This window comes from Echinops telfairi, unplaced genomic scaffold, assembly GCF_000313985.2.
Source record: "Echinops telfairi isolate 266 unplaced genomic scaffold, ASM31398v2 ScPeMD7_7469;HRSCAF=8507_1, whole genome shotgun sequence".
NCBI lineage: Eukaryota > Metazoa > Chordata > Mammalia > Afrosoricida > Tenrecidae > Echinops > Echinops telfairi.
This window is the reverse complement of record NW_022111373.1, coordinates 32197141-32210313: the sequence shown is the minus strand read 5'-3', so window position 1 is coordinate 32210313 and position 13173 is coordinate 32197141. Positions and strand designations below refer to the sequence as shown.

General features: G+C 42.7%; 1 protein-coding gene across 1 annotated transcript in view; it reads right to left on the bottom strand.

Moving 5' to 3' along the window:
- The window catches only part of LOC123521089 (band 4.1-like protein 4A), a 62655-nt gene that overhangs the window by 40261 nt on the left and 9221 nt on the right, over nucleotides 1-13173 (bottom strand). The window contains exon 2 of the mRNA XM_045285060.1: nucleotides 12361-12474. Within this exon, the coding sequence (XP_045140995.1) occupies nucleotides 12361-12474 (114 nt within the window). The remainder of the gene's footprint in view (nucleotides 1-12360; nucleotides 12475-13173) is intronic.

Below are 13173 nucleotides of genomic sequence, written 5' to 3'. Positions count from 1 at the left end.
AAAAAAAAGAAATCAAATAAGAAAAAAAATTAATATGTACCCTCACCAACAAAAACACAAATAATCCAATTAAAAATATGAACAAAGGACATGAACAAATACTTCACCAAAGAAAACACCAAGTAGCTAACAATCATAAGAAGAAATGTTCACAATCATTAGCCATTAGAAAGGTGAAAATCAAAATGAGTTATTATTTCACCTCTGCATTAATAGCTAAGTTTTAAAAAAAAGGAAGGAACACCCAGAAAACCACCAAGGATTTAGTCTTGAGCCTTACTGGGGCAGTAAATTATTTTATTTTTAGTAAATTATTTAACTTGGCTTTTCTACCTAAAGTCTCCAACTCTCACTTAATGGCCTTTTCCTGTCTGGGTCTGGTAAGAAGGTGGGGGAGATACTGATAGGATTCCCCTGAGCCTTTTAGAATGGGATTCCCTGGAGTGCCCCCTGCAGCTGCATACAATGAGTCCTCTAAGAAGCAGGAGGGGAGATCACACTATGAGCAGAGCTAGCAAAACACATCCTGCAGACCTGAGACCCCTGTGCAGTGAGGATCCTAGATCCAGGTGACAGCTGCACCATCAGAGGGCCGCAGCAGAACCGGAAGCCAGAGCACAGGGCAGAGTGATGGACTTCCCAAGCCGTGGAGCAAGTGAAGATGAAGTGCGCCTCTAGACATGGAACTGAGGAGCCAGGGCTTGCTAACCCACAGAGCTTGCCCTGAAAGACTTCATGTTGAGGCTGCCCCTTTGGGCTTTTATTAGCAGACCTGAAACTTTGTACCAGGGCCTGGTAAACAACTCCCCTGAACATTTCTCATGGGCATTACAACTTGTTAACTTCCTTAATATACCCTTCAATCACGAATTTTATGTGTGAGTTTCTGCGTAGCTATTACAATATTAGAACCTATAGATCGAGTAGAGAAGATAAAGTAGAGACTATTAGTTCAGACAACACAAGCCCTCACACACTGCTGGTGGAACTAAAAATTGGACAGCCACTGAGCCATGGTATGATGCTTCCTTACAAAGCTGGAAATATCTAAATGAGGATTCAACTAAGTCCACATGGAAGAAGCACACTAGCCTGTATGATTCAAAGATGACAATTACAAAATTCTAATTTGGCGAAGGGAAAAGTATCAGAGCTAAAATTATGAATACTCAATTTGTAGAAGGCTATGGAAGACAGTGGGCGCCCACAACCCACCTGCATAGTATCTAGTCAGACTGAGCTGCTGGCAGATCCACTCTAGCCACAGGCAAGAATCTCAAACAGCCTTGTATCAGGCAGAGATCACTGTAATCCTGAATACGATGGATCAAACTTGATACTTGGCCAGTTGACCTCCCTATAGACCTGACCAGAATTTGTTCTGGGTACGAGTATCTCTTACTTGTTCCATGACAGAAATCTCTTCCCTGGCTTTTTGAATGCTGATGTGGGTCTTTTCTTTCTTAGTCATTCTTTGCAGTTTGGTCTTTATATTATTTTATCCTTACCACCTATTTTGATTTTGTTTTTTATTGTTTCTGCTGGGTTTCCCAGTTTGTGATACACAAGAGGAGGGGATGCACAGTGATAAAAACTGCTACAGGGGTTGATAGGGGATGCAGCGGTGGGTGATAGGAGGGAAGGGGGATTTCAAGAATAAACAATGAAGGCAGGATGGGGGAGGGAGCACTAGAATGGACTGATTGCACAACTTATTTTAAGGGTAGGAATGTTCTAAAACTGATATGGTAATTATTGCACAATTCTCACTGATATAATTGAATGATAGAACTATTGAATTGTATGATATGTAAATTATGTGCCAATAAAACTGTTATAATAAAGTTAAAAAAAATAAGTTGGAAATAGAAATATCATCGGGTTCAGCAAACCCAGTACTAGATATATTTCCTAAAGAAATAATGAGCATAACACAGAGACTTATGCACACCCATGCTCAGTGCAGCACAATTCACAATAGCAAAAAGACGGAAACCACCTAATTGCCATCTGATGAATTATAAATTCATCAATGTCACAAAATAAATTATAATACATACACACAGTGGAATAATACAACATGTAAGTAACATGAATCTGTAAAACAGATGGAAACAAAAAAAAAAGCAAAACAACAACAATAAAAACAGATGGAAACTATACCCACAAATATATATATGTGTGGTAAGGGATAGCTGTACATATGCCTGCAAGTGTATCCATAAAGCCAGTAGAACACATAGTAGGCACAATTGTGAAGACTTAGCCAGGGTCAAACTTGGCCTGAAGAGCGAGTCACAGGGCCTGGGGGCTCAGGATCATGGTGTCAAAACACTAAGGTCAAATGGCATTGCTTAGTCCACAAACACAATCAATGTTCTACATTCTACTTTGCTGAATGGTAACAGGGGGGTCTTCAAAGGATTGTGAGAGGTCACATAAGGGATTGGTCTCTCCGAGTGCAGAAAAAAGAATGTAGAAAAAGATACAAGGAAACTATTAGTGCAAAGGATTGTCCTAGGGGGAAATCATCACAAGATTACAATAGTGGGGAGAAAACAAGTTTTACTCAGCATATGCATCAAAGAGAAAAGAGATGGGAAACAAGCTGACACACCATGGAGGCTGTCTGCCAGAATCTGAAAAGCCATGCAATGTTTGCTTCTTTTATACAGAGCTGGGAGTGATTCAGTTCTTACAACAATGAGATAAACATAAGCAGTAACTCCTGCAAAACCTTTGTCAATGCTTTATGATAAAGACAGGAGGGTCCATTGTTGATCCAGCAGGCCAGAATCGGAGGCCAAAGGAGCTGGCTCCCTCCAGTTTGCATATCTAGGTCCTGAGAGGGAACTCCCTGGCCCTTAGGCCTTGTTCATCCTTCCCTGAGCCCTCCTTTGCCTATGTTCCTGTGTACAGTACTCAGGTATGTTCCTCGACTATCTTTCTCCTTCAGAGCCTGCTCTTCCCGACCTTCCTGCATTGCCAAGGAGACTGTTCAGTGCTACAGTCCTTTCCTGCCGCTTTGGACTGCATTCTGGCAGCTTGGTGATCAGAAAGCGTATATGGAGTACTCAAGATGGCCTTTGCACTAATTCTAAGGCTTAGGCTGAAACTAGAGTTCTGGCCGGGGTACCTTGGCACTTAGGCACAAACTCAAGATGAATGGATCACATGACACCCACCCACCCAGATAGTGTCTGCCTACCACTGACCACTCTGGAAGGAAATACAATGGGAGGTTCTGGGTAGAATGGGATAAAAGTGTGGGAAAAAATTCAAAGTAAAAACAAAAAACAGGTTTGCTGGTGGGACAGACATGGTGAACCACCCACACTAGGATAACCTTAGATAACACTTACGCAGCACTTAGCCTTCAAACCTAGAACTAAACTCACCCCCAGTCACACACAGAAGGTTATAGAATGAGCACTAACACCTGGGAGGTCTGCACTATTTAGAACCACCAACCGTACAGATCAAAAGGACAGCATTTGCCCAGGGATAATGCTCAGAAGGCGGGAATCAATAAAAAAGAAGAATGAGGGGAAATAGTAAACTCAGAAGAAGCTGGAAGAGTGCTGACTCATTGTGAGGAATTACAAGCAATGCCACAAAATAAGGTGTGTATGAACTGTTAAATGGAAAACCAATTTGCGCTGTCAACTTTCACCAAATTACAATTTTAAAAACAGGCAGGGGTGGAGGCGGGGGTGGACCCATTAGTTAAGCTATAAATCCATGATCATAAGCCTCAGGTGTGTCCACCATACGCCCCGCCATCTTAATTTCTGACCTAAAAGCACTGTTTCCGCAAAGCTCTTCCGAAACTGGCTTCACCTTGTAAGCCTGACACAGCCTACCTCTGCACGCGAAGCTGACCTGTTTTCTCTCTCCAGAGGAAAAGGCAGCCCTCAGTGGAAACGCTCATCTTCCTGCTACCAAAAATAAAGACTTAATCAACAGCTCCCTCTCTGTTATTTACGGGATCTGTCCTTAGAAGCAAGGTCAGGCCCTTCACCTATTTCCTCCATGCCTTTCATTAACCACTACACTCCCCACCCCCGCACCCCTCACACACCTACACTCTCTCAAATGCTGGTGAACTCTTTACACCACCTTTGAACACTTTCAAGTCTCTCCCATTTGAACAAACACAGACACTTTACTACATCCCCCTACAACTTATTATAACAAACATCTTTCCTCTTTCAAAGCCAAATTTCTGTATAGAAGTGCCTATGTCTCTTGTTCCATTTCCTCTTATCTATCACCTGGTGGGGCGAAAGATGAGGTTTCTCTCAGAAACTCAAGGTTCGGTTCTAGCCAGCCCTACAGGGTCCCTGAGACAGAACGGACTGTGGCCGGGGGTTTGGTTTTGCTTTCTCACTCTAGCTTCTGCTCCCCCGCACCCCCAATCTGTTTCTAGAACATCATGCTAATATGACGTGGTTCCCGGTTTTTAAGTGAAATGTTGGTAACTATTAAATGTGACTAAATATTTTTCATAGGTGATTGACCAGGGTTCTAGGATTATAATTCTAACAGATTTAAGATTGTCAAACTCACTGCCATCGATTGGATGCACACTCGTAGCGACCTTACAGGACAGGGTAGAACTTCCTCATGTGGGTTTCCGAGACTGTAACTCTTTTTATTTATTTATTTTTTTAATTTATTTTTTTTAACATTTTATTAGGGGCTCATACAACTGTTATCCCAATCCATACACACATCAATTGTGTAAAGCGCATTTGTACATCGTTTCTCAAAACATTTTCTCTCCATTTAAACCCCCGACATTAGGTCCTCATTTTTCCCCTCCCTCCCCGCTCCCCCGACTGTAACTCTTTTTTTTTTTCTGTTTATTTTTATTTTTTATTTTTTTAACATTTTATTAGGGGCTCATACAACTGTTATCCCAATCCATACACACATCAATTGTGTAAAGCGCATTTGTACATCGTTTCTCAAAACATTTTCTCTCCATTTAAACCCCCGACATTAGGTCCTCATTTTTCCCCTCCCTCCCCATTCCCCCCTCCCGCATGAGCCCTTGATAGTTTATAAATGGGTATTTTGTCATATCTTGCCCTGTCCGACGTCTCCCTTCATCCACTTTTCGGTTGTCTGTCCCCCAGGGAGGAGGTCACACACAGTTCCATGTAATCGGTTCCCTCTTTCCTACCCATTCTCCCTTTACCCTCCCTGTTTTGCCACTCACACCACTGGTCCTATAGGGCTCATCCATCCTGGATTCCCTGTATTTTCAGTTCCTATCTGTACCAGTGTACCTCCTCTGGTCTAGCCAGTCTTGCAAGATCGAATTCGAGTCATGGTAGTGGGAGCGGGGAGGAAACCTTTAGGAACTAGAGGAAGGTTGTATTTCTCATCATTGTTACATCGCACCCTGACTGGCTCATCTCCTCCCCGAGACCCCTCTGCAAGGGGATCTCCAGTGGCCTACTAATGGGCTTTGGATCTCCACTCCACACTCCCCCCATCATTCACTATGGTAAGATTTTTTGTTCTGATCATGCCTTACACCTGATCCCTTCGACACCTCGTGGTTGCATAGGCTGGTGTGCTTCTTCCATGTGGGCTTTGTTGCTTCTGAGCTTGATGGCCGCTTGATTACCTTCAAGCCTTTAAGACCCCAGACGCTATACTTTTTGATAGCCGGGCACCATCAGCTTTCTTCCTGACTGTAACTCTTTATGGGAGTGGAAAACCCCGACTTTCTCTGGAAAAGAGGCTGGTGGTTTGGGACTGCTGACCTTGAGGTTAGTAGCCCAATGCTTACCAACTATGCCACCAGGTTTCCCATTTAAGATTGCAAGAGATGACAACTGCTTAGCTGTCTATGTGCCTACCACTTGGCATAATTTTTTTCTGTGCCTCACTAATTCTTTATCCAAACTTTCTGAGGGTGCTACTAAACTTCTCTCATTATGGATGAGTGTTTAGGTAATCTTCCAGTTCTATTTGCATCCCTCATGACACCTTCTGCCCTGCTGCGCGCATCTGGATGACTACTCTCTAGTACTACTGCCCAGATGTCATTTTGATTAACTTCCTTCAGCACGATCCAGGGAATTCCTTTTGCTTCTTTTGATGTAGTCCCTATTTCCAAGGCTCATGCCTTCGGCTTGTCTGATGCCATTAACTAGGAGGTGGAGTATATATTACACTTGGTAGCAGAGAAAATTTGCATTAACAAGTACTTTCTTTGAGGCCTGGCATTTCTGAACGTGTCATTATTCTAGACATTAAATTATAATTTATCCAGGCATAATATCCTAAATTGAAGATAGTTTTCTACGAAAGCTTGGTAGCAATGCTCCAGTGCTTTCTTTCTCTAGGATTGGTAATTCGCCAATCTGATTCCAAATCTGGATTTGTCACCTTTTGTGTCTAGTGTTCCCCCTCTCCTCCCCAACATTCTGAGAATGTTCTCTTTCTCTAGAATGTTTTCAAGTTTCGTGAGATGGACATTGGTGCAGGTCTAATTTTTAAATCTATTTTATTGGTCATGCAATGGATTCTCTGCCTCTACAAAGTCACATCTTCAGTTTTGAATTTTTTCGTGAATTATTTCTTCACCAGTTTCCTCTCCTCTCCAATCTTTATTTTAAAAAACTAGAAATTGCATTAGTCAAAGGCTTGATAAACTGATTTAATAATTTTGTTTTCCTTATTCCCATACAAGGAGCCTTAGAAAGTTCATGGGAAAATCCCATCATCTTCTAACCCCACTCTCCATGAGCTTTATGAAACCTTCTTGTGCAATTATACTCTTATTCATGCTCTTGTCCTACTTCGGGAAGAGCTCCTAATATTCCACATTTCCTAATGTTTTAAATTCTGCCACATTAATTTCGAGTTTTAAGAGCTTTCTTATTGTTTCCTTTTAATGACAATTCATCGTTACAATACCTTGTTTTTTATAAAGATAATAATTATTGTTTTTAGAAGTTTTCCGTTTCCCATTATCTTGTCTAACTGTGAGTTCCTTTCTTTCTTAGTTTGTGTCAGTGTCTGATTTTTAACCAACCTCTGTCCTCAAAAGCCAGGTGATCATTGTCTCTTTCTTCATATTTAAACCTAAGACACTAGAAAACCTTCTGGGTCGTACAGAACATATTGATGAAGGCTTCCCAGTAATGTAGAGAAAAAGAATGGGGGTAATCTCAAGCATTTCACTGGATGATCTCTTCAAGTGTCTGAAGATCTTTCCTCTTGTACATCTCCATTTCTTACAATGAGACACTCTAACCTCATACTTTGGGGATATAAGCTTGTTCTCTAGCATTCTGTAAATATATAGAGAGGTGAGCTAAATGTTTAATAAGCAGATTTTCAATCACTTGGTATTTCCTCCGGCTACAATTTCTCTGCCTTCTTTGTAAATTAACCCTCTTCAACAAAGCCATCAAATACAGGAGTTTCTCATAGTTCCATCCTGACTTTGACTTTGCATTCTATCTATGCAAACAACCCAGTCAGTCTTATCTGTAGTACACATTGCAATTAACATCTTTAAGAAGATGGCTCACAAATGCGTACTTTGGTCTGGTTAGTGTAGCTCCTGACTCATATCCAAAAACCTATTTGAAATCTGCTTAGAATTCTCAAAGGTACAGCAAATCCAAGATATGAAAAACCAAACTGCCTTCAAGTGTGTAATGGCCTGATGATCCTTATTTGAGTGCATTGCACCTTAATCCATCAGATTTTATAACACTGCATTTCTTTCTTGATATCTCCATCTCCAACAGCAATCCCTCAAGTCCCATTGATCTTACCTCCTAACAGCTCTTAAGACCCATGGCCTCCTTTTATCTCCACATTGCCCCATGGTCTAAATTCACAATCTGTATAGCCAGGACTCCCACTGCCTCTAGTCTGTTTGCTGCAGTCTCCAGTTCTACTTCTGCTCTGTTTTCACCACCATGTCTTCACATAATCAAGGTCATTTTTTACATGCTAACAACTTGACTGTATATCACGTCTCAGTCTAAGCCTGTAGTTCTCAACCTTCCTAATGCCGCGACCTTTTAATCCAGTCCCTCATATTGTGGTGACTCCGACCCCCCAACCATAAAATTATTTCCATTGTTACTTCATAACTGTAATTTCGCTACTGTTATGAATCGGGCCACCCCTATGAAAGGGTTGTTTGACCCCCAAAGGGATCGTAACCCACCGGTTGAGAAACACTAGTCTAAGAACTACTGATGTAAGGATCAAAGGGAAGCTTTGAGTGATGAATATGAGGAATGTACTCGGTTGCTAATCGAAAGAGTGGAAGTTCTCATCTACCCGAGGTGTTTCAGAAGAAAGGCCTGGTGATCTGAAATATCACAGCGATTGAGAATCCTATGTAGCATGTAGCACAATTCTACTTCGAGATGAACATAGTTCACCATGAGTCAGTTACCTCATGGTGAGGCACCTGGTTAAAGACCAAGATGCTAAACAAGACTGTGTGACTTAGTATCTGACAACATCTTTCTCTCCTGGTTCATTTCCAGCACAGTTTTCTTTACTCTTACAGCTAACACTGGCCTCTTTTCCTGTTCATAAATGTTCCCTACTGGCTTCCACCCCAAGGTTGCAGCAAATGCTAGTCCTCTATCTGGAACGCTCTTCCCCTTATTTCTGCTTACTGCTCTAACAGATGCCAGTTTAACCCTCCAGTCTCAAGGAACCGAATTTGTCCTCAATTATGATGCAGCAAAAATGCCCTTGATAATGCTGGTTCCATTGAGGGTTAGATGACAAATTTTACTAAGTGGTTACACTTGTGACCCATGCAATTTTCTGTATGCAGGTTAAGTTTCAATCAACGGCAGTGGGTTTGATTTTGGTTTAAGAATCTACCATATAACTCCTTAGAGGATATCAAAGTCCTAACTGCAGATGCATTTGTGAAGTTCAAATATTTCTTCTTCAACAGATTGTAAGCTGCCAACGGGCAGGGACTTTGCCTACTGTTGCCTAATACAGTGTCTGGAATACAGAATACAGCGAGTAAGCTTAAGTGTGGAGTCTGAACCTACGAAAGAAAATGTGTTGAACTGTCTCAAAGATTCACAGCCTCAGACGCTCAATTTAGGATCACCACGAGTCTGGGCTGACTCAATGGCAGTGAATTTGGCTTCTGGTTTATTGACTTCACAATAAACCACTGACAAAGCTGACAATGTTCACATCTTTTCAAAACACATCATTCAGGCAAAAAAGGATTTTTCTAGTACTAAATGTAAATCCTTGGTATTCTTCCATGCTGATGGCAAAGTGTTGGTTCTCAACAAGGCTTCAAGCAGGTTCATTCTGGTTCGACATCCCCCCACCCCCTCAACCCTTTCGCTGAGTATTTGCATTTCCACCTCAGACATACTGAGTCAACATCTACAGAAGATCCCCAGGGGATTCTTCTAGAGTTTCAGGTGATTTTTATGCCAATACAAGTATTATGTATACAGAGGAACGACTGGTTTGAAGCCTGTTTAAATGTCAGAGTTAATCTAGCTGGGATTTGTGCCTAGGTGGTGCACAGTAAACTGTGTGAAGCTGAAAGCAAGACTGACAAGGAGAGGGCATTTGTAGTGGAAAGAAACCAAGAAGAATGTGCTTTCGGTCTCCTTTCACAACACACAGCGATGGCTGGCCTCCTGAAGACACATATGTCTTTCTTCAAAGACACAGAAGCAGACAGAAGACCCCATGGCTTCTCAGGCGAACCGATTCTCCTTCTGGGAAACTGAAACCGTCTTTGCCCTGAATTGTGCCAATGAAGAGGATCCTGTGTCGCCTCGCCACAATCACTTCTCTGTGTTTCACAGGAAGCCAGCAGAAAGAAGATCTCAACAGAGAAGTCATTAAGCTTAGCTTCAGGAATGTATACGCTCCAAACTATTTCAAGCAAATGGGTTAGGGGTAGGGGGAAAAAAGTGTACCGTGGTATATGTTAGTAAAACCCACTAACTTCATTTTTCCAATATAGTAAAGTCTAATGACTATCTCCTCAACCTGTGTAATTATTTAAGGAGTACTGACATTTTGCATGAAACGCAACAAAAAGCCAGCTACTTAAGGACACAAGTACCAAGTGCAGTTCCGAACGCATTGACTCATTCCCTGCAGCCACGTCCGTCAGCACGCCACAAGTGTGTGTACTTCAGAGTCTTTTCTAGTGAAGCTGCCTTGCTTTGGAGCTGTCCGCTTAAACAAAGGCATGCCGTTCCAGAGGAGAAAGCCCAATGAGGCCTGGGGTTGAGGGGGACACTTTGAGACTATCTTCACTCGGTGGCCCCATGTGTGGGAGTCGAACTGAGTTCCATACGGCTTCCAAAGGCTAACTTTTTGGAAGTAGATCACCAGGCCTTCCGAGATACCTCTGAGTAGACTCCAACAGCCGACCTTCACTGGCAACCCAGCACTGCACCAACCAAAGACTCCTAGGCTGGGGACAGAGGCAAGGAAATGTCTCCCTCTGGCCTTTTTCAGATGTGTGGATTCTGGATGTCACATGGAAGTGGATTCAAATCTCAGGAGGGCCCCAAAGGACAAGCTACAGTAGTCTCCTGAATCTGTTTCCACACCTGTGCATGTGAGAAAATAATACCAGGCCACTTGTTCTCTGTTGGTACTCAGCCCCATTCTGACCTTATGTGATCTCGACTCTATTGCCAAGACAAGAAGTGAGAAAATCACTTTTTCCTGGATGCCCTTGCCAGGTGACTTCCAGGTAGAGGCAAGAGAAAAAAGGAAGCCATTTTGCTGCTGGCAGCACCCACGCAGCGGAGGTGGGTGGCTCTAACTGTAGTGGTACCTCCAGCAAAGGCAGCCAGCGTGAACCGGCTCAGCACCTGCGGGCTTGCCCACAGCCATGTCAGCGGCAAGCTGGTGCATGAGTTCCAGCTCAAAAGTGCAAGCCACCTCTGGGTACCACGTCTTGTCTTCGTTCATACCCAGAGTGCAGATGCGGTAGCAGTTTTCAAATCTCTGGGCTGCTCCATTCTGCGTTTTAGTTCTATGCCCTTTCTCAAATCTTTGCACCAATTCTCTGCATTAATCTCTCTCGGCTAAAATTGCCCAGCAGTTTGTTCAGTACTTATACAGCATGGTAAATACAAAATAAGTGCTGATTATTATTCCATCATGCTAACTAATCACTGTTAGCTTCCCATTCCTCAGCCCTACAGATGAAGGTGACACGGAGCATGCTCGCCTTAACCATCAGAGGATTTCAGTAAAGTTGGGCCTTGTTAGAGAAGGTAGGGGAAAATTCTGGGAACTGACAGACATTGAAGGAATCAATGAGGGAAGCAACAGTGAGTGAGTATGAAAAAGGGCACAGAGAAGAATTCTGATGGTTATCAGAGAACAGCCTGACCTGAACTTCCTGCAATTATAAGTCAGCCCTAAAATAGCCATGACCTGAGTATCCTCAGTCAGTCAGCGCCCCGTCATGCAGGAGGGAAAGGAATCTCTGCTAAGTTCTTTCCAGCCTTCATCGCGTACAATTTGTTGTGGTGTCCAGTCTCTTTGACAGGAAGTCTAAAACTTCCAGATACTAACTTAAAAAAATTAAGCACACATCTATACAACCTCATAAAATTAACCTGCCCTTTAGCTAAAGTGTAACCGGATTTACGTCTCTGTGCTTTGAAAGCGGTTTTTCTCCTGCCTGGACTATAATGTCAATCCAGACTGCAGAATCCTCAGCTTCAGCTCAGGAGCCTGACTTTTAAATGTGTTTGTCAGCTCAGGTAGAATAATTTAGCATATGTCAACACAAAGCCTATGAATATGTGTATATAATATATAACAAAACAAAAAAACCAACTCACTGCCATCGAGTTGATGCCAACTCAGAGTGACCCTGAACAGGGCAGGGTAGAACTGCCCCCTGTGAATTTCTGAGATTCTAACTTTTGGGGAGTAGAAAGTTCTATCTTTCTCTCAAGGAGCAGCTGGTGGCTTCAAACTGCCGACCTTGCAGTTAGCAGCCCAACACTTAACCATTATCCCACCAGGGCTCTTACTGCAATTGATAATGTTATAAATAGTATGTTACATAATAACATATACAATACACAATAAGTTAGCCAGTTGAAATTAGTAATTTATTAGTCTTCATTAAAATAGAGCAAGTTCCTGTCAGTGTTTTACAATGTCGTTCTCTAGAACTCTGGCTGTTTCTGAAAAGTGCCACAGGTCCTCAGCTTATGTAAAACACGGTAGGCTTCCTGATGCCGGGGACCACTGGCAAGGACAGGAGCATTACTACTTAGACAAATGGAAAGGAGACTTCTCTGGAAAATTCACAGTTGAGAGCTGGGCTCGGCTCACCTCCTCCTCATTGGCTGTACAGAGTCATTGTCACTTCCACAGGAGGGGTTTCGGCGGCGTGTGTAAGGGAACTTTGGTGATTTATTCCGGTCACTGGGAGAGTTGTAGAGTCCACTGCAGGGAAAGAGGCATGGTCAGCAACTGCCTGCAGAGCTAACCCCCAACCCTAATCTGGGGGCAAATCCAGAGCTGTGCGGTCCGCCCGTCCAGGGACACACGGCGCGGGGGACATGCGGCTCTCTTGGCTGACAAGATTTACTGACAGAAAAGAATGATCTGATCAACGACACCAGGAAAGTCATGGTGTTCCATCATTTGTCCCCTGGCTCTCGAGAGTAAGAAATGCACCATTTAAATGAGGATGACAATCACAGTCTCAATTCACATTATTGATCAACCAACTCATCCTTGGTCAGTCTCTGCCTGAGCTAGAGACTTGGCTTTTCCTCGTTATCTTAGCCCATCTCCACATCACCTTTAGATGCTTAGGCTCAATTATTGTATCCTTTTAATGAAAAAGAAGAAAGAAATGGAAATGTAGAAAATGTTTATTTGTGGCACCAGGAACGTGGGGCTAGGAAGGGCAGGGCTGGCATTTGAGCCCCTGGGCAATCGTTGCAGGACTCATCCCTGGAACCAACCTAACTATACGGACAATAACTTACAGTGCGGGCCTGTCACTGCTCTGTCAGAAATTAAATATATCCTTATATTTTTTGGAACTAAGGGTCTTCTAGAGTTATAGTCTATCAGCTATTCTCAATTAAAAACTTAAATAGGAACTGTGAAATATGTAAACTGTCATTAACATAT